This window comes from Sphaerodactylus townsendi, linkage group LG09, assembly GCF_021028975.2.
Source record: "Sphaerodactylus townsendi isolate TG3544 linkage group LG09, MPM_Stown_v2.3, whole genome shotgun sequence".
Classification (NCBI taxonomy): domain Eukaryota; kingdom Metazoa; phylum Chordata; class Lepidosauria; order Squamata; family Sphaerodactylidae; genus Sphaerodactylus; species Sphaerodactylus townsendi.
In genome coordinates, this window is record NC_059433.1 from 50,583,648 (window position 1) to 50,605,927 (window position 22,280).

At 41.0% G+C, this 22,280-nt stretch overlaps 1 protein-coding gene across 2 annotated transcripts in view; it reads right to left on the reverse strand.

Moving 5' to 3' along the window:
* The window catches only part of GAREM1 (GRB2 associated regulator of MAPK1 subtype 1), an 85,974-nt gene extending 64,525 nt beyond the window's left edge, over positions 1–21,449 (reverse strand). The window contains exon 1 of one of the 2 annotated variants that reach the window (XM_048507536.1): positions 20,961–21,449. In XM_048507536.1, the coding sequence (XP_048363493.1) occupies positions 20,961–21,081 (121 nt within the window). In that variant the 5' untranslated portion in view covers positions 21,082–21,449. Of the gene's footprint in view, positions 1–20,645; positions 20,941–20,960 lie in introns of those variants that run through there. The other variant, XM_048507538.1, reaches the window with a different exon arrangement.
* Between the last annotated feature and the right edge of the window lie 831 nt (positions 21,450–22,280).

The following is a 22,280-nucleotide window of genomic DNA, read 5'->3' on the forward strand; positions in this document are numbered from 1 at the left end:
AATTCTTTGAATGTAACTCATGACCTAGCTTAAGATAAAACTGAGTATCTGAGCTTGGTAGGCTTGCCATGTCTGGGATGGGAAATACCTGGAGATTTTGAGGGTGGAGCTTGGGGAGGGCTGAGTTTGGGGAGGAGGCTTCAAGGCCACAGAGTCCACCTTCCAAAGCAGCCATTTTCTTCCAGGTGTACTGATCTGTCTCCTGGAAATCAGTTGTAATCCCAGGAGATCTCCAGCCACCACCTTGAGGTTGGCAACCCTAGGGCTTAGGAAAGATCCAGATGGGCCACTGCCTGTCATCCCCTATATCATGGAGAAATATTACTGGAGAGTAGTAGGATATAAATTTGCATTAAAATGCTGCTGCTGGAAACAAGAAATATTGATAAATCAGAAACAACAAGTAGACTCCACAGAAGCACCTAAAATGAAGCTCATGCATGCTTCATTAGTGTTGAGAGAACAAGAGCACCCGTGATGAAGGGCAGCTGGAGCTCCTGAGGCTCCTCCTGTGAGCCAGTGGCTACAGAGAGAAATTAGGGGCATAGAGCCGCCCTACTTCTCACTTTGCATGTCTGCGTCAATGTCTTGCCAGGTCTGTAAGGCTGCCTTAGTATTAGCTTGCCAAGTTGGTTTGGCTCAGATTCTCTCGTTTGACATTTGTTCTGTTGGGTTTGCCACATTAGCCTGTGGTTCTACAGGGATTCTGCAGTATAGCACTGGTTAGGTTGAGCTGGTTGATTCTGTTTGCACTGAGAGGTTTTTGGCCAATGGTTGATTTAGAGAAAGCATGGATTTTTCCCCTACAGGAAACAACAGAGACAAATAGGATGGCTGGCGGTAGCTTGTTCAGGGTCAACAGAATTAGACCCCTTAATCCAATTTATTTGAAGTTTGGTGGGTCTTTTGTGGACACACAGAACTAGGTCCCCTTCAAGTTTAGTGTCATTTGGTTGCAAAACAGCCACTCCAGCCCTCCCCAAACAGCCTCCCCATAGGGAATGATGGAGCCCAATCACTCTAGAATTCGTCTCCCCACAAGACAAGTCTCAGTCCCAAAACAGTATCAGGGAACCTAAATACCAGCATTTACTACCTTCCCAAAATCCAAATCTGAAAATACCACTTTTTAAAGTGCATAATCCTAACTCTTCCATATGAAGACATTCAGTAATAAATTCAATCAGAAGTTTCCCATATGGTTTAGATACTATGCGAAGTATTATTCTGTTCTACAGTTCATTCGCTTATAGCCAAGGTTTCAGCTAACACTTGTTAGTATTGCTGGCAGTGGAATACTACTCTGTTCTATGCCTTCTGAAAGCTCAGAGTTTTAATTTAAAACTGATATTTTGTCCAATCCAGGAAGTGTTAAGGAAGGAGGTAAGGCAAATGCAGATAACATCCTTCCAATGTTCCTGTGCCCAGTCCAAAGCCCCAACCTCCCAGTTGCTAAACTGCCATCAGCAAGACTAGAGGGAGAAATAGCTGAGATGAAGCATATTTGCACTGTGCATGAACCTAATCTATGCTGAGAATTTCCTCTCCAGGCACCCTTTTATTGTATTTTACTTAATATCTGTGCAGCTTTTAAAATTGACATTAAGCTGCTTAGGGAGACAATTTCTGGCTGAGAAGTGAGATACAATTACAATAAAATAAGCTGCTTTGGAAAATTTGCAGAAGATTCCCAGAAGTACCCACAAATTAAAAAAAAAACACTGTGGCCTTCATTGTGCAAGTGACACATTTTTTTCTGGTTTAATTACCACATATAATTAAACTGGACAGGAACAGAGGGGGTGTAAGATATGCTAATATTAGGAAAGCACAATAGTAATGCCTTTGTTAAAAATGCATGCAGCAGTAGCAACTCAAAGCAACTATTTTATCCAAGTACAAAATGCTCACTATTTTTGTTGAAGAGGGAAACTAGAGCTTGAAGAACAGAGAAATCCTAAGAGCACTTCCAATGAACAGATCCAAGCCAGATTCTGAGTAGGTCTGCTTTAGCTTGCTCCCAATGTCTCTCAGGCGGATTCCGCATGGGCCAAAAACAGCGGTGTGAAAACAGCGTAAAACGGTTTAAAACGGTGTAAAAGGGTTTGCACTGTTTTCACACCGCTGTTTTTGGCGCATTTGGAATCCGCCTCAGTCTGTGCTCTATTCCTTTAAAAGTCAGAAACATTCTGTCAGTCATTTAGAGGGGGATCAATCTTTCCTCAAAGTTTGGATATATAAATGCTCCCCTCACATGAGGCATCACACAAAACTGTAAGCTGTCTAGACCTGACTCCCCTGCACACTGTCTGAACTCGTCTATTCCCCTCCATACCACAACCCTGTCATGCATGCTTTTCTTCATGCATGTCCCCTAATCTCCTACATAGCTCTTTTGGTGGTCAAAGGCCCCCCCTCCTTTTTCATCACCAGAAAAACTGACTGTACCAACCTCTTTACAAGGCAAGATGTTGCCTCTTACAGCTCTTCAAGCAGAGACTGAAGCCACTGCCTCTTTCGCATAAGAAGAAGAGAAAACAAACTCATTTCCTTGTTCAGAAAAGTGACTTTTTCTGACTGATGGAGTGAAATCAGCACATGTGAAATAGACTATCAGCCTACTCTCACTCATTTAATTGTGCTCCCACACTCTGGCATATAATATTTCATGCAAACCAAAGGAAGGAAGAATGCAATCTGGTTACTTGAAAAGAAGAAACATTAGGTTAATTACATCTACGTATGCATATGTATGATTATATATGTATTATTTAATTCCTTTTATTCCCATTCCATATGCCTACAAACATAATCAAAGCATAGCTGAGGCATCTGCCAATTAAAATTTTTTGAAGGATCCTAACACTAAAATGCCAAAAAGAAAAAAAAAAGTTAATCCAGAACCCTACATCTATTGGGTCACCTTCAGTATAATCTATATGATATAATTGGGGAACTTCACGACTGAATTTAAATATTTTGATGAGAAGGTTTTAAAAAAAATACAAGAATCTAAAATAGAAACTGAAAACTAGCTGGTTGCCCTTGGCCAAGGACTTAAATTTAATGAAGAAAACATGAGGTATTGAAAAATCCAGCTTAAATTAAGGCATCCAAAAACTGAGGTTAGAATAATTGAGAAATTAAGAGAGTGCAAGAAACTACAACCAACAAGAATATGATCTACAAGAAAAACAGATGATTACGACAATAAAAGTAGGAGAGTGAATATTAAAGTTAAAAAGGTTTATAAGAACTCACACAAATACCCAACTAAAAGATCACCAAAATCAGTTGAAATTTCAAACAGAGTGAGCTAAGGGAAAGAGTATGCAGAGACAGCCTGGCACAAGTCACTAGCCTATAATCACCTAGCAATTTTCTGGATTTTAGGCATAAAGTGCTTTTTTTTAAATGACTGTGAAGTAAATAGAATTTCACCCCATTACATTTAATTTTTTTTAGTTGTACATTTTGAAATGCCAAATATAGAATGACATTTTAAAAACATTGCGTCTTTTCCCCCCTAGCACTTCACTGTAGAACTGATATTACAATCACTTACAAAAATATCAAAACAAATGATTCATTTGCTTTTACTTTTATATACAATACAGGTCTACAAAAAGTTGCTCTTAAAATGCTATGTAAAATGGGTAATTATTAGAAGTGCATGTGCATTTTTGGTGCTCTATAGATATTCAGAAAGGCTCCTGCATGCTAACTTTTTGTAGTGTAACACTACATGGCTTTTTAATGATGCTGGCAGGAAGTCATGTTATCTATCAGCTCTTCATTTTTGTTTTAATAAAAAGCCTGCAATATTTTTCCCTCCAGATAAAATGAAAGCGAAGTGCCACCAAAACCATTTTTTAAAGATTTAATTCCACTCGGTTTTTATTTTAAAAGTAAATGCCTTAAAAAGTGCCACAGCAGATGACAACATGATCTTCAGTTTCAGAAAATGTAAACAAATGTAACTTCTAAGCCAGGGGTCTGCAACCTGCGGCTCTCCAGATGTTCATGGACTACAATTCCCATCAGCCCCTGCCAGCACGGTCAATTGGCCATGCTGGCAGGGGCTGATGGGAATGTTAGTCCATGAACATCTGGAGAGCCACAGGTTGCAGACCCCTGTTCTAAGCCCTTTCAAAGAAGTTTTAAAAGGCTGACTCATGATTTCTAGTATCAGCACATGCTCATGATGCTCATGAAATTGGTTACTTACCGTGAAGGGCCCTTCTACTTGGAAGGGGGAGGACATCTGGCATTTTAGCTAGATTCAAACAGTAGCACTATATAATTTCAAAATATATTGTTTCCCCCATGTCCTTCAAGTTGCATTGGATTTGAGAAGCCCAGCTCTTTCCATATTTGTGGCTCATCCTTAGACAAAATTACAAAAAGCTGAGAATGTCTTGTAGATACTGTTACTTGCAAAACATACATTGATTATTAAGGATGAAATGAAGAAACCCATGAATTACTGCCCCTCCCCCCATTCACTTTGTAGCATTTTTTTCCTGCCCAATGAAAGTTATGGTACTTAATAGGAAAAGCCTAGGGATAGTGGGAGGGGAAATGTCTTGGTACAGAAATTGTTGACCTTCTTCACTGTGTTTTCTACATTCAGTCATCTAGAAACAAGATTGTCAGAAAGAATTATTTGTCATAGAGTTCAGAAAACCTGAATATGGCAGAATTCCATTGTCACTGAACCACAGATATACAGAAATCTGACCACTGGTTGGCCATTTCTGTTGTATTAAGAACATGTAGGCATTAATGGGTGGAAAGACAAACTATTTTCTATCCTCCTGGTTCAGCTAACCAGATTTTGTGACTCAATAATTCATAGAAATTGTGAACTTTCTGTTTGAAGTAAGTAATTTTTCAGTAGGACATACAAGCTTGATTTTTAATCTCAATAAATACTCTTTTTTCAAATGTTATGGTCGGTTTTGTAATGAGAAAATATCTAATATAATTATGCAACTTAAGAGATAGACAAATGCCTTTGCAATGCTGAACTAATTAGAAGAGCCTGACATACAAGTCATGGATTTGGCTAGAATCAAGCAAGCACACACACACAGTAAAGGGAACTGGACAACAAAAACTGTATGTTCTCTTCCCTTACAAACCTGAACTTCAGAATCAAGTAACCTCTTGAACACATGTTCAGGTGAGGTTTAAATATCAACATGGAAGTTATACAATTTTGCAATTCTGCAAAAGTCAGTCTCACATTTCTACCATACATGTGTAAAATCTCACATTTCTACCATACAAGAAGCCACCTTTCTGTGATCATCAGTTTTCAGAAATTATCTCAGTTTTCTGAAATTCTCATCAGTTTTCAGAAGTTCTCTCACTTTCTTAGGGAAATATCAAGTTGATATCAAGTCTGAGCTGTTGATTGTTTTGATAATCTTCTAAGTTGTCACCAGAGGTGAGTTCTACAAAGGCTTCTTCTTGCTCCAGTTTGGGCTCCAGCTTCTGAGTTACTTGCAGCTTCACTGTCCACATGTTCCTTTTGCCGTTTCCCCACACTTACTCCATATTTTCTCAAACCATCCTTTCTCCAGTGTGCCCTCCTAATGTGCAGCTGAAGCTCATTTGCCTTCAATCTGGAAGGGATGCTGAGGTTCCAAAGACCCCACCAACATTTCATCTCCCATTTTTGTGGTTACTAGATCATTAAACATTTTTTGTTTGAAAGGTTTTATGCCTAATAAAGGTTTTTGGATTGGATTGGATTGAAAGGTATAGACATCTAGTGACCGGACCATTTGATAGGTTTTTAAAAAAAGAACATGCTATTTAATTTACTTAATTTTTGTTAGTTCTTATAGTTAATTACTTATTACATATTTCATTGAGGGGGTATGTTTTGACTTTTTTGACTGTGCAATGAACAGCCAATGAGAAAGGTGCCTTTAGAAACATCAATCAGAGACATTTCTCAATCACTTCAAGGGTCAGCCAACCAGAGGAATCTATCTAGTGATCCAACTAATCTGTACAAGGAAGGAAACCAATTGTCCAACTGTGAACTTGTAAAGAGAGGTAACTCAGCAATGCCACCTGGCAAAAAATGTTGCACTTTCTGTAAGATACAAGAACACTAAAGTAAAAAGACAAGAGTAGTATGCAGTATGGAAGCTCTGTTGCCACAGTTCTTCAGCAAGAACTGTATTGGAGATGAAAATACCACTGGAAAATGTTACTGGATGGAAAAATCCCCAGAAGAGTAGTTCAGATTCTATATCTGAACATTACTGGCAACTAACTTTTTTTCCCTTTCAGTTCACAGCTGATTTATAAAGACACTGTAGTTTCAAGGCAAGAGACCTTAGGACACAGGTGTCAAACTCGCAGCCTTCCAGATGTTATGGCAGGGGATGATGGGAACTGTAGTCCATACCATCTGGAGGGCCACGAGTTTGATACCTATGCCTTAGGAGGTAGTTTACTATTGCCTGCCTCTGCTTCATGACCCTGATATTCCTTGGAGGTATCCCATCCAAACACTAACCAGGGTCTGGACTGAGTGGATGTGGTTGGGCTTCCATGGCACAAGTAGGTATATGAATTTGAGTTTCCCAGGTCCTGGTCTTACACCTATACCACACTGGATATATAAAATGCCTCAAATTTTGAGTATCAGCATTGCCAAATATTTCCTGTTATTCAACTCCCAACAAACATCAGAAATATCCAGAAATATATAGAGGTCTTTGTGCTGTTCTGCAGATAGCCCATTAGTCCTTAAACTTAAAAAGGTAACTGATTTAATAGGTAGTCTGGAGACCAGGTGTACTGCCCACTGAATACAGTGGCCTTGAAAGTTTAAAGGGACATGTGCTCTGTTGCTCTGGAGGAAGCAGGAGTGGTGAGGAATGGCAAGAGAGATCTCTCTATTACAGTCAGGTCTCTTGCCCACTGATATAGTGACCCTTTAACACTGTGGACCAGCTGGGGATCACTTCTTCCCACTCCCTCCTGCTGCTGCCTGAAGGCACTTAAAATCATGTTTTAATTTTGTTTTGTAATTTTGAAAAGGGTATCATTTTCATTAATTTTTCAAATTAGTGATATTTTTCTATTAAAAACATGTTTTTCTAGACACAGCTTTCTGACATGATATTAATACCTCTGATGTTAATAAAATAACAATTCCCAACTTTCCAATATGGAACTAAAATGAACTGCACACCCCTTTCTAACATATTGAGTGCAAGAAGAAATGGGATCTCTTTAAACAAAACACAGCTTTCAAATAAATCAAATAAAACTTCGATAGGATCCCATTTTCCTTCTTTATCATGACACTGTGGCATGCCTGACAATCAACCAGTTTTTTAGACAAAAAAATATTAAGTTGAACTAGTACTACAATCCCATCTCTGTCTTATACCCATTGCCTGGGGGAAAAGGTTTGCTCACAAGTCCCCTTGCACTAACAGTCAGCGTTACAGCAGTGTGGCACTCTGTAGGCACAAAAATAAAACCTAATAAAAGTGGGTGTGACACGCAGTCTATTTGAAATACTGTCCCTTTTTAAAAAAAATTCCAAAACTACCCTCAAGTATTCTTTGGGGAGATCTCAAAATTAAATACAATCTAATATACATTTCAATGGATAAAATACCAAACCAAGAAAAACAAAGTACGAAATAAACACCACGCTTTGACTACTGCCTTGGTTAGATACAGTAACCTTTTAGTTTCTATTACAGCTGTATCCTATCTACCACATATATTTGTTTTGACTGCTCCGCTAACTAAATTGGAACTTCTCATCACCAGTCTCCTCCCTTTCCTAACTGCCAGTTACATACTTTAACTGATATGGCCCAATCCAGATCGGGGGAGGGGGCGTGTCGATGTTTAGGAGAGGCAGAGGGGCATGTTGGCACATTTCCCCCCTGCCACTGTAAAGGGCAGCTATGCCACTGTGGAGAGCAAAAATGTCAATACACAGGTACCACACAGCTCCATTGTAGCCAAATCTGGAAATGGGCACCACCGGGGAGCTACCCCAGTGTCTGGATGGACACCGGTGCATGGAGGGGTAGGTTGGAGTCTTCCTGGGTGGAGCTGTCTCTAGTTGGCTTGACAAGGCTTGTAACCCAGGAATGCCCAGGCATCACAGTCTGACTTACATCACAGAAACAAGTCACTTCGTGCAATGGAGCTTTCACGGGCAGCAGCAGGGTTTTTACTCCTTTGTGGTGGTTGTACTGGCCACAGCTCCATTGGAGGCAGCAGTGCCACCTTCCCTGCAGCAGTGGTGTAGTGGCTAAGAGCAGTGGCTAAGAGCAGGTGCACTCTGATCTGGAGGAACCGGGTTTGATTCCCAGCTCTGTCGCCTGAGCTGTGGAGGCTTATCTGGGGAATTCAGATTAGCCTGTACACTCCCACACACGCCAGCTGGGTGACCTTGGGCTAGTCACAGCTTCTCAGAGCTCTCTCAGCCCCACCTACCTCACAGGGTGTTTGTTGTGAGGGGGGAAGGGCAAGGAGATTGTAAGCCCCTTTGAGTCTCCTGCAGGAGAGAAAGGGGGGATATAAATCCAAACTCTTCTTCCTCTCTTCTCATCCCCGGTTGCAGTGGAGTTCCCAATTACCAATTTGGATTGAGCTGCGCCAGACTCTCTCCAGCTCTAGAGACTTATACTTTCCATAATCATATACCTCAGATTTATTCACCCTCACCAGGGAGTTATTCAGAATGAAAAAATGAAGCTTTGTTACAAGCTTCACAGCAACAACTGAAGCAGGTTCAATTGTACAGATCTTCCAGGTTACAAACCCAAGACCGCCCAGAGCCCCTTGGGGATGGGGCGGTCTACAAATCCAAATAATAAATAAATAAAGACACTATTCACCCTGAAAATGTCCTTACAGCCCTTGGAGTTGCCAGCTTTCATAAAATGCTCACAATCAGGCAAAATAGTACAACTCTGCCAGTTATTTATTTAGGCTTTCCCTGAACAAGAGTATATGTGCTGGGAAATATCTAGAGCAGATTATTGACAATTGTTTCCATTAAGGGAAGCTATTAACTGATGTGTTGTCTGGGCATATTACAGAAAGACTTCCATTGTCCTATCAGACATAATGCAGTAACAAACCAGTGAGGTTAAGATTAGAAGGTTAAACATTGCATTAAATTAATATGGAATAACATCATGTGCCCTTTCATACAAATTCTTAACAGCTCAATTCAAGGTGCTGGTACTGATCTTTAAAGTCTTACACAGCTCAAAATAAACAAATCCTAAAAACCATCTTCTCCCATATGAACCTATATGATCACTTTGGTCATTCTCAGTGGCCTCTACCATCTGAGAATAGATGGGTGGTCACAAGGGAAAGGGCCTTCTCCATCATGACACCATAACTTTGGAACTACCTCACCAGGGAGATTTGTCTCTGTCCCTTTACCAGTATCTTTCACTAGAAGGTGAACTTTTGCTTTGTCAGGTATACACCCAATAATGGTTTTCCCCCTCTCAAATTGTTTGCTCATGTGTTTTTAACTAAATTTTATATGTCAACTGTTTTAACTGTGTAAATGTTTGATATTTTATGTTCACTACTTTGTGGACCCTTGTGATTGGGTGGAAATAAAAAAATAATTAATTAATTAAAAATTGTTAAACAAAATCTTCTACCCACAGTAGAATTTGTAAACTTATAAAAGAGGTTCTAGTTAGAGTGTATGGACCTCACATAGCATACACCTTTTGTATTAGAAACAGTTACTGAAACATTCACATGGATTGGGAAGGGCTACAGCTTTGCAGTAAGGTATCTGTTTTGCATACATCGTGTCCCAGGTTCAGTTCTTGCTCCTCTAGTTTAAAGGCTTTGGTAGCAGGTGGTGTACCAGTGGTTTTACACAGTATAAGGTAGTTTCATCCATATAAAAATCTAAAGTTTACTGCTCACTTGCAAGTAATAACATTGGCACAATCCAGTTTTATTCTAGCAAAATCTGAAGAAAAATAAAAGAATAAGGTTTCTCTTTACCAACAAAGAATGCCATCTTTTCAGCTGCAGATGTCCAATCCAGAGAACAGTGGCCAGGAACAGTGCCGCTTCCACGCCACCTCCAAAGACATTTCAGCTGGCACAGGAAGACCAAAGAACAAGGCAAAACGAACAAGCAAAAACCCACAGCCACCTGAGAAAAACCAATTGCTCAAAATGACTTACACTATACTTTCTCGTGACATAAGTCAGCAGACGGGGATGGGGCTGTTCCTGGGCTCAAAGCCCGATGAAATCTAACTAAAGTCAGTTCCTCCCCTTGAAATATCCTCAGTCTGCCCCCTCACTGTGCTGGCATGAACTTGCACATCAGAGGAGCTGCGGGCAGTTGGCTCTTCTGGGTTTTAGTGGCGGCGGCGGCGGCGGCAGCAGAAGCAGAGGAGGAGTTTGAGTTTGGATTTATATTCCCCCTTTCTCTCCTGTAAGGAGACTAAAAGGGGCTTACAATCTCCTCCCCCCCGAACAACAACAGCCTGTGAGGTGTGTGGGGTGGAGAGAGCTTGGAAGAACTGTGACTAGCCCAAGATGACCCAGCTGGCATGTGTTGGAGTGCACAGGCTAATTTAGTTCCCTAGATAAGCCTCCACAGCTCAAGTGGCAGAGCGGGGAATCAAACCTGGTTCTCCAGATTAGAGTGCACCTGCTCTTAACTGCTACTCTCAACCAGCATGTTTGCCCCCTTATGCTGGTAGGGCGAGCAGCATGATGGTGCAAGCCTGCACCATTTCCAAGACTCCGTCTCCATCTCCCACTCCAGATTGGTCTGTAACTTCACTAACACAGTGCTGATCACTATGCTGTGGTAACAGCTGCTGCCAAAGCAACATTTACAAAAAAAATATGAACAGCCAATCAAATATCCAATAGTTAATCAGAATCCTTGATGGGTAAAAGCCTTACCTGGCCTGGCCCACTCCCTAAAAACACTTGGTGGGTGTCATTAAAAGTGTTACAGAAAGACTTCCATTGTCCTATCAGACATAATGTAGTAACAACCCCTACTGCATCAAGATTCAGCTGTCAATCTTGAAGAACAGTGTGCCTCTACATCTAATGGCTAAAAGCACAAAGGATGCTGTTTAAGTAAATTTTGTGGTTTGCATTCAAGTAAATGTATTTAGGATCAGCTGTAACATCAAAGAGGTGAAACACTGAACAGCATCCATGGCATAGGGTTATAACAAAAATTTAAGATACTAACCAAATGTACATCACTTACCAAAGGCAAATCCTGCTGCCTGTTTAGAATCCAGCTCTGCAAATGCACTAATCCTGCCATTGAGATTTTCAGGCACAATTAAAGAACCATAAAATGAGTTAAAGCCTTTCCCATGAAGTTATTTCCAAGCACAAATCTGGCTCTTGGAAGATATGTCAGGTGGTAGTGGCAGAATTTCAACATCCTCACCCAGTTTTGTTTTTCTGTTATAAATCATTAGAGTACAAGAACATAAAGACAGGTCTAAAACTCTCAGGATTGATGAAAGATAATTATTAATGGTCCAGGGTAGGAAGATATTCAATAGCTTTGAGAAATGCTAATAAGCTTTGATCATAAGCAAAGGGGGTCCATTCCCAAATTCATAATCATAAAAACTCCCTATGATATATGAAAAGATGTCACAATGGATTGTCTGTCCACTAATCTATTCATCACTGAAGCATGCAGTTACCAGGATCTAACACATTGATCATCTATAGACCAATCATAACATGCTACATTGTGACTTCACAAGATATAGCAAGTATTATTTTCTGAAGTTTAAAATATTACAAGTTTTTTGCAAATACCACTTAACTTGTAACGCAAGGCAAATGAAAGTTGTCTATGTTTTATCATCTCCAAAGTAAGAGTTACAGACAATTTAATCCCATCAGAACACATTTCAAGGAACAACCTGAAAGATATATGCATTCAGACATCATGACAAATTAGGATTCAACCAAGTTTAGTTCAAGCTGGCATGAACACGACTTGTCTGCTGTGCTTCCCCTTCTTCTTCTACATGCAAATCTTAGTGTGAAAATTTCCCAAATTGACTTGGAAATCACTTTGATTTCTGAATTTCAGCACTGCATTTAAGAACTGCAGGCTTGATCTAACTGGGAAGTTTTCAAATCAAGCTCAGTATATGAGAGCAGATGGAAGGGGAGAACATAATACAAGTCAGATTAACAATCCACAGCACAGTATAATAAATACTGACTCCAAGCAGCAGCCAATTCCCACCCCAGCTATTTTCAACTTAGGACATGCATAGGCAGTCAGCCTCAATAAGCAAGTAAATGTGGAAGGGTTCAGCACTTTCCCCATCACCCAGCCCCAATCCAAATCAGTTCCCTATGTAGCAATTAGTATTTTGGGATTTTTCAGCATCTATTGTGGTCCATGAAAGGACTAAATGCAGACAGAAGGAGAATGCAGCAGAATATTCCACTGTATCAATGAGACTCATGCATATGGCATCTTAATCCTAGTGTCAACATACAAGTTTTCCCCCATTTACAGGCAACTGAGTGATACAACTTCCAACGCATGGTGATCAATCCCATTTAGACCGTTTAATTGACTTATTTTTGAGATATTAAGCAGCTGTAAAATGTTCCAAACCAGTGTCATGACTGCATAAACAAATATCTGACTGTATACTGTGAACTTAGGCAACTCATGAGAGGGAGGGCAGGAAGGGTTGCATCAGTGCCCAGCTCAAGACCGGGGTAATGCCGATTGCCACTTTGGGGCCAGGAAACATTTTTGCCCAGGCTACATTGGCCAGGGATCCTGGAGGGATATTTTTTGCCATAGTTTCGGCATGGAGCAGAAGTCAGTGGGCGTGGGGAGGGTAGCTGTGAATTTTCTGCATTGTGAAGGGGGCTGGAGTAGATGACCATTGAGGCATCTCCATCTCTATGTTTCTAGGATTTCTATGACAATAAAAAGCAGGAAAACACATGATCAGAAAGCACTAAGATCAAGTAGTGGTCTCCAATCTTCTGACTGGGACTTGCTCCACTAAAACAAATAAGTACAATTCTGCTACATGATAGATAGCCTGATGGTCAGAATAAGCCAACCATGCCTCTTCTTTTCCCAACTCTGGGCTATTCAATAGCTCCTCTGTCAAGTTTTTGCAACAGCATGCGTGTATGCATGATTTTGAACACAATCACTGCACACAGACTTAAGCAATGCCCATGTACTGAAAAATATAGGAGCTGGGACCCTCAACCACTAACAGTAGAATAATAAAGCACTAGTAGTGGAAATGAAACAAGATGATCTAATATAATCTACAGCTGTTTCAAGCATAATTTATAGTTCAAAAACACTGGAAGAAATCTTAAGAACTGTTTCAAGTAGAAAGAGTCACGAGGAACAAAATTGATATGCTGGAGCTACAGGAAACTGTTATATATTAAATAGCATAAACGAACAAGTGGTGACCCATAACGAACCTGGAGTAGCAGGCGTCCCATCCTCTCTCTTTTTCTCTCCCCTCCTCTTCTTTGACAATCTCCCTCCCCCTTTCTGGAATCTTAGATTGGTCTACACTTGACTATTAAGAATATAAGATGATGATGATGATTAGCTGTTTAAAATAAAAGCGAGCTTAAAATATCACATCAGCAGGCAGAAAGCTAGCGTGGTTTTTCTGCAAACGTGGAAGACTTGCAGTGGTAATTATATTTCCAAAGGCTTGCACTGAGGCATGAGGAAGTAGTTTATCAGTCAGTTCTAACCCTGATCTGGTAAGAAGAGAAAGAGAAATTCATTCAAGTACAACCGGCCATATTTAGTCTCATAGGCTTTAGAAATAAGAGTGTTAATACAAAATATTGTAAAGAACCTATGGGTGGTTTTCACTACATCATCTAGTTTCCAGACTGCCTCATGAGACACTAAAATATTCATGTGGGGAATTAATGTTTCTTTCTTGTCTTAACTACTTTGATAATTACACAAATTGCCAAGAATATACTCATGGCTCCCACAGTATTAAAATATGTCTGACCAGCAGAAGTTTTTATATTTAACCTAAGTATAAAATACAATATCACTTCGCAAAACATACCCCCTGAAATATTGCTGTCAGAACAATGCAGATGTTATACAGCCCTTCCACTTTCTATACAAAATCAGCCATAATTTTGAAAGGGGCTTATAGACTTCTAAAGTATTTCCAAGTCATCTTTATCATCTGTCCTGTCAAATTAACCTTTTTCTTTTGATGACAGTATACCAAAGGAATGTCCTGACCAGGCTGGCCCAGACTAGCCCAACCTCCTCAGATTTTGGGTGTTAAGCAGGGTTGATCCCGGTTAGCACCTGAATGGGAAACCACCAAGGAAATTCAGGGTTGCTGCACAGAGGCAGGCAATGGCAAAACCATCTGGTTATTTCTTGCGTTGAAAACCCTAGGGATCACTTTAAGTTTAAAAAGTTCCTTCTACTGAAAGATTTAAGATCCCTCCAAATACATCATCATTTCTTAAATAAAAGTACTTCTGCATATGAAAAACACAACCAATTTGCAGAATATCATGTGACTATGCATTGTTAGCAATACATACTAAGTATACAGCAAAATAGGTGAGTGAGATACTGGCTTAAGGTTTCCCAGAAAAGTCCCATAGCAAAGTGATGGTTTGGGTCTCCGGTCTGACACTCTAACCACTACACCACAAGGGCCTGGAGAAACTGCCCCCATTTTCTGAACCAATGTTTTGCAAGCTTGATATTCTTTCATATGCACAAGCAGCCATTTGCTTGTTTACACATTAGCTATGGTTTCCACAACATTCTCCTCTAGAAATGACTCATGTTTTTAAAATGCACTGATGCATTTTAATATTTCACTCACTTTATTGCTTCAGCACAGCCACAGCAAACAATAAAACACAAAAAAGGAAAATACAGGAATACTAATATGAATTACAATATCCGTATCAACATAGATATCACATAATCTGATGATAAATAGAACGCAAATTGCCATAAACATGACAATAAATCTACATCAATATAATCATATGAGATAAAATTAATCATATCTAAGCAAATGTATTAAATTAATTTACTCCAATAATCTTGACGGTACCTTAATAACTGATGCTACAAACTTTGGCATTTGTACTGCAATCTGTCCATCCTTATCTACCAATAACACAAGCTCTGCTCTCCCTAGTAAATGCAAAATATTTCTAAGGAACTTCTCTTAAAAATTTACAAATCTTGGACATCAAAACATGCCATGAACCAAATCTTCATTAGATTTGTGATCACAAGAACACACTCTATGATCAAATGGGATCTTCTTGTAGTGATCCTTCACTACTGCCAATATAAATTATCCATCTGAGTCCAAGCAAATGCCTTTCTATATTCTACTACCAAGCCCGGCCACGCGTTGCTGTGGCAATTGTCCTTCTCATCACAGTTTGCAACCCACACAGATGTCCATGCAGGTCCAATGATCCCCAGCATAGCCTTTTGGGGTGGTCAAATGGAATCCCTCTTTCCCTTTTCAATGCACATCGTTATATGGTGCTGTCTTGTTTTTTAGTGTAAGGTAACCCTTTCCATTCCACAACGGAACTGTCCAGAGTGCGAATCCCGCTGTCCATGAGGCTGGTTGACATGCACAGTCCTGGCTTGGGTAAGGGAGAACTGGGGCAAAGAGGCTATCCCAGTCAGGCAGCAGAGGCAGGGTGGTAAGGCGCTCAGATCGAGGCCAGATCCCTGGGTTCTTAAAGGGCCATGTGCAAAAGAAGCGGAGCCAGTAGTGTTGGTTCGCCCCCACCCCGTGGATTGTTTTAGAAGAAAAAGGCAAACTCCAGCTCCCTCAGGCCACAGACATGTTGCACGAACATTCTAAGGGTGACAGTTAAACACAGCCAGCTTCATGGCCTGGTGTGCCAGGAAAAAGACGTTTTACCTGGCTCAGGTATGGACTTTCGGCGATTTGAAGGTCCGATTACCTGCCTGCAACAGGGAGGAACGTCCTGTGAAAATTTGGGGGCGATCCATCCAGCAGCTTCTGAGGGAGACCATCAGGGACAAACACACATTTAGATTTTTACATATAGATGATTATTAGGTCATCAAAGACAGACAAATGAGCTATAGGGAAAGATAGAAGGTGTTTAAATAAAGTGGCTGAACTCATGGTACTAAGTATCCCATAATCTACTTGTGAACCTATGTCCAGTAGTCCTTGGATAACGAAAGTTTAGAAGCTACATAATCCAAACCCTTTAAATATTCTTCAAATAATCCTAATTTAAGCAATAATGAATGTGATTTCCATGATATATCTTTCAACTCATTGGATGTCACTGTTCAGAAGCAATGTTTGAGAAAAGATTTTCACTCAGAAATATATAACAAATTTATGAACTACTGTTGATAGTGGTGGAAAAGCCAATTCTGATCTCACCATAACCAGAGACAGAATTAGGAACACCAAAAATCATACACACAAATTTATTTTGAATAACTTCTAATGTGTACAGATTTCCAAGTGCTCAAATTGGAGCACTGTACAACATTTGAGGGAATAATTTAGATCAAAATATTTCTAGGGTATTAATGAACCACTTCTTGTTCTATAAAATCTGCATAATCCAAATAATACTTTATTAAATTTCTCTCTAGTAAAATTAATGTGTTGACCAAAATCCTGACTGATGAAAGATAATCCCTAGATATTCAAAGTCACCTGTTCTAATAAATCATCATGCATTGACTACTGATGTCATTGAATTCACTTACCAAAAACCATAATTAAAGTTTTTGCATATTTGACCTGGATACCTGTTACAATATAAACTAATTGATTCAAAAATCTTTTAAGACCAATTTGTGTCTGAGCAATTAGTAGGGTTATGGGTATCATCTGTATATAGGACAGAAGCAACCTTACTTCCAAGCCTCACTGGAAAAGAATTTGCCCCTGTAAAGAATTTCACCATATCATTGATAGAGATTGAAAAGTAATGGCGCTAAAATGCAATCTTGTTGCATCCCGTTTGAAGTTTTAAAGAGCAGCTCAATCTGGACGGGGGCTAAATCCTCCTCTAGAGGCTGTGTGGGCTTGTGCCTGCATACCTGCTCTCCCCAGGGCATTTATGATGGTGGGGCAAATCAGAAGATGCCCAGCCACTGTGCAACATCTTCTGAACTAATGTCAAGGCCAATTTTCACCATGGCTTTTTATATGAGGCAAGTTTTCTTCAAGTAGTTGTTTACAACTATTATGAAGCTGAGAAAAGGCTTTTAGGAAATAGTTATTTGAAATATGTTTATAGCTTTTACAAATGTATCTAAGTATCTAAGCTCCCACACCATCCCAAACTATGCTGGCATCCAGCTGGCAGCAGGGTCAAACTTAGTCGGTCTCCAAAGCCTACTCAGCCCTTCCTATGCCAGTGGAGCTGGCCACAGAGATACGCCATGATTTTATGGCATATCTCTATTCCCAGGAATGGGGGGATTATCGGCTTTTTCTTTTTTGACTTTTGAGGGCTTCCTGTGCCGTGGGAAAGCTCTCTGGAGAGGGTGGGGCATCCCTACCCACCCGACAGCTCAAGTTTGAATTGTAAATCAGACAGCTGTCCTATAGGCCTAATTTTTAATGACGTGTTCAAATAGAAGCCTTTTATTTGTTCCTATATATTGAGGTAGCTCAATTTCATTCAGAGGTGCTGTCTTGAAATTGAGTCAAAAGTCGCTTTAAGATCTATGAAGGCATCATATGTGTTTAGACTGTTTGTGCACACACTCATTAAAAACTATAATAAAAACAGTGATCTAAAATTGAACAACCCTGCCTAAATCCTATCTACTCTAATGCCAGAAAGAGACTTTTCAGTCACCCATTTGTCCAATCAGGTATACAGATGCCAGGCATATAACTTTCCTATGACATCAAAGGGAGAAATAAGTCTATAATTAGATGGGTCTTCTCTTTCCCCATTCTTATATATTGGTACAATAATAGATGTTGTCCATTCTTTGGAAATCTTACCAGTTCTATCAATATGTATGACTAAATGAGCAAGAACTGGTACGCTCCATTTTTTTAAAACCTTAAGAAAATGGGGGGAGTAAGACTTTTTCCAGGGGCCTTATTACTCTGGATCATAGCTATTAAAGATTTCATTTCACTAAAAGTAACAGATGACCAGCAGGTATAGGGTCCAAATGTTTTCCCATCTCTATAAACTCTTCATAATGCTCTGTATCATTAAACAACTTAAAGATGATTCGCCTGGAAATTTGTCCCCAACATTACCACTCTATTCATGCGTTTTAATAATGTACTGTTGAATGCTCAAAGGTAGATGAACTACACTCAGTGAGTTCCATGTAGCAGTATCAGCACACAAAGAATTATTATACTAGTTCAGGGGTGGCCAACCTATGGCGCTTCATGTTCATGGACTACAATTCCCATCAGCCCCGCCAGCATGGCCAATTGAAATTGTAGTCCATGAACATCTGGAGAATCATAGGTTGGCCACCCCTGTACTAGTTGATAAAAACACATGAATAGTGCAACAGACACACACACTCCTTAACCTTCTATATCACCAAGCTTCTTTTATGTAGTGGGTCACTACAGAAAAGTACTTGAGACACTGGCACAGGGCAGAAAACATTTCAAATTTTTGTCCTGTCTCATCTTTCAAACAAAGCAGCCATCCTTCACAGTTATCTTAACAACAACTCTGTGAGGAAGGTTAGGCTGCTAAGAGCTGGCAACTGGCCCCAGCTCAGAAGCCTCCCCAATTTAAGTCCAATACACTAATAAAGTAAAATAAAAACAAACACCCCTTCCTTTCATTTGCTGAAGAGATCATGTTCCAGGAGATGAATGACATCAAAAATGGAGACAAATGAATACCAAGAGACAAAACAGGATGTAAAGAAGAGACTACATATGCTAGATTTTATCAGTCAGAAATGAATAAATCCAAAACTCAAAAATAACAAAAATGAGTGCCAGAGAAGACACTGCAGATGATTATGGGAAGTGGACCAACACAGGTGGGGAACAAAGTCTCAGCAGGGTACTTCCCTAGCATAATTATTCAGCCACAGCCACCTCTGCACACTGCTCACACGGTACCTTATCCTCTTAACCAGGAAAAGGAGAGGCACCTCAATTACCGTTTCCCCCTCCCAAGTGCTAGAGGAGAGGAAGAGTAGATGAGGACTTGACAGATGGCAACTCCCTAATAATAGAAATGGAACCAGCAACAGTTCTTTTGTGTCCTCCTTTAGCCACACATTATATAACATAGCTATTGGTTTTACTTTGCACAGGTCACCTGGTGACAATTTGTGCAGAAAAGTTAACTACATCTGATTGACTATCATAAAAGAAATCAAGGTAAAACACTCAGGTGAAATGCATAATTTCTCTGGCTTAATCAACTGGGAAGACCTTGGCAGAATAATGCTAACAGGTGAAGCAGGGCTAGAACCATTATTATCTATTTAATATTTCAAGAGACATAAATACTGCATCCTAACTGTCATTCTCCTACAGCATCTGTAAATGAGATAAATGAACAGATTTGTTTTTGTTTGCGTGCAAGTCTATTCTTTCTCGACTTGTTACAGAATATTTTTGCAACTTGGAAGTTCAACTGATGCCACAGGTTCACATACATGCACCTTTTCAAAGAATTTAGTCAGAAATTCAATTTGCAGCAGGCGCAGGAAAATTAGCATACTTCACTGTGTTACCAAAACAAAATTGCCTAATCTGGGGGAAAGAACAAAGATCAGTATCTACTCTTTCACATGACAAAGAAACTGCAATTTTTAAAGAACTGGCTAGCTTGGTAAGTACAGACAGCTGCAAAATTTTGGGGGCAATTGTTGCAGTTACCACAACAGAGCAATCCTTAGCAAAGTTACTCTAAGCTAAGCCTATTGATTTCAGTACGCAGGATTGCCCTGTACATTTCTTAATAACTCTACCTGCTTATTAAAGGAGACAGTAAGCCACAACCTGTGAAAATTTTCCAAATTAAAACACAGCCTGTTAAAATAGTTAATATCTATTACTATTTAAATGACCTTTGCCATCCTATAACAAAACTGATTATTTATATAGCATATTCTTTCCTATTGAAATAAAGCTATATATAATCTTGATTCTCTCTCAATCACCCCTTCAATGTTGTCCTTTGCAGCAACATGAATCAATAGATATGCTGAGACCTGAATGTGCAGAATTCCAAAGTCCAAAACTTTATGCGCGGGACCCCTCCCCAACAAAAAATGACCTTAAATCCATTTATAAAGGAATTAGACGTGTCCAACTCCGTGAAAGTTTACACTTATCGGTTCGGTCTTGCACATATCACTCGTTTCGAACTGAACTGGGCACGATCGCAACTTAAGCCGCAAATGATATTTTAAACCTCCTGGCAGTGCAAACATATTTTGACAAGAGGTTCTTACTTGCTGCATTTGGAAACAGTTAGCAACCGGCAGCCTCAGGAAAGCTAACAGCGCCATTCCACGCAACCCCCTTCCCGGTGCATAGGCGCCGGCCGCAGTAACCCACCAGCAGCCTCGTAGTTTTCTCCCTACGCATTTCTCCATTAAACCCCAAAGCCCGGCATTCGCCTCCTCGATGGCCCATTCATTCATATTTTGATCACGTGTCCCTTTTCCCCAATGGGCTCTTCTCCCCAGAAGGACTAGCGGCGCGGGGCTGGAGTTTGGCCAACTCGCAAGGAGGCAGCGGCTGGCCAAGTAAGTGGCTCTCCACGAAGCGCCTTCCTGGCGCGCACAGAAAGCCACGCGCAGAGGGGACTCCGGCGGCTCAGCCTCCCCCTTCGCGCCCCCTCCCCGAGCCAGCCAAATTAACCCCACTTACCACCATCCAGTCTGACGACTTGAGGCAGGCGGTAGGTGCTGACCAGCAGATCCAAAGGAACGGACACGGAGCTCCACTGCACATCCTTGAGAGTGGCGCCCGGCGAGGGGCCCGCATCCATCTTCCCAGCCTAGGAGGGGGGAGCCAGGCGGCGCTCTCAGTGCGCTGCGGGCTGCTGCAGGCGACTCCGCGGAGCGCACCTCCTTCAGCCTCTGTTGCCGCCCCCTCCTCCTCCTGCACCGGCCATGGTGGGCTTGGCCTAGGGGCAAGGTGACTTCCAAGCCACGGCAGCTGTTGCTCCGCCAGCCCCGCAATAGCGGCGTCGGCGCGGACTGTAAAGGCGGCTGCTGCCGCTGCTGCTCCCGGCTCTTGTACTTGTAGCTCCAGCTGGCCCAGGAAACGCCATCCCAGCACTGACTAATCAACAAGGTGCGGGAGACGCCTGCGCAGCTCGCGCTCCTCCTCCTCTCCACTCCCATAGAAAGTGCTGCCAGGCGCTCCCGCCTTCTTGAATGAGAGGAAGGGAAATATCTGGCAAATGGGTAGGAGCCTTCGGAAAGACTGTCCCTCTCGCTCCCTCCTCCGACCGTTCAGGCGACCTGCAGCCTCTTTTTTCTCGGTGTGAACAATTGTGGACTTCAATAGTTAGCTGAACTTATTTCCAATAGAATCCAATGGCGCCTTGAGGACTAACAAAATTTGTTCCAGCATTGAACTTTCCTGAGTCCGAATTCACTTCCTCTGAGGCAGTTTGGTTTTGTTTAAAAGGAGATGCATAAGGGCGCAAGTTCACTTGGGAATTAATCTCATTCCAAACAGTGAGATCTAAGTTCCAACCAAACATGGATGGCCTCAAACTGTCAGACACTAGGAATTGCTAAATGGATATTTTATAGGCTGCCTTCTGAAGATTTGCTCCTGAGTAAATACGCGTAGAATTTAGCAGCACAGTTTGAAGCATGACCAGAACTAGCAGTGACTTCCGTGGATTTAAATGATGGTGTTGTCATCTGCTGGGGCATACCACCCAGGGGGAAATATGGGATCACATGTCCCCGGGCTGAGACCATTTAGTCATATGGGAGTGAAAAATCACACACACACCCCTCCTCCTTTCCCCTGGGTCCATACACTGACTTCAAGACCTGGTGCAAAAATGTTGTTTGGTTGCGGTGGGGGAGGGCCCATATGGAGGGGTGGGACGGAAAGCAGAGATTTTGCACTGGGCTACATTTTCCCTAAATATGCCTCTGGTCATCTGACCCCATCAGTGTGGGGAGTCTGAAATTTGAGGGGTGCTGTCCACAGATGTGAGGTTCC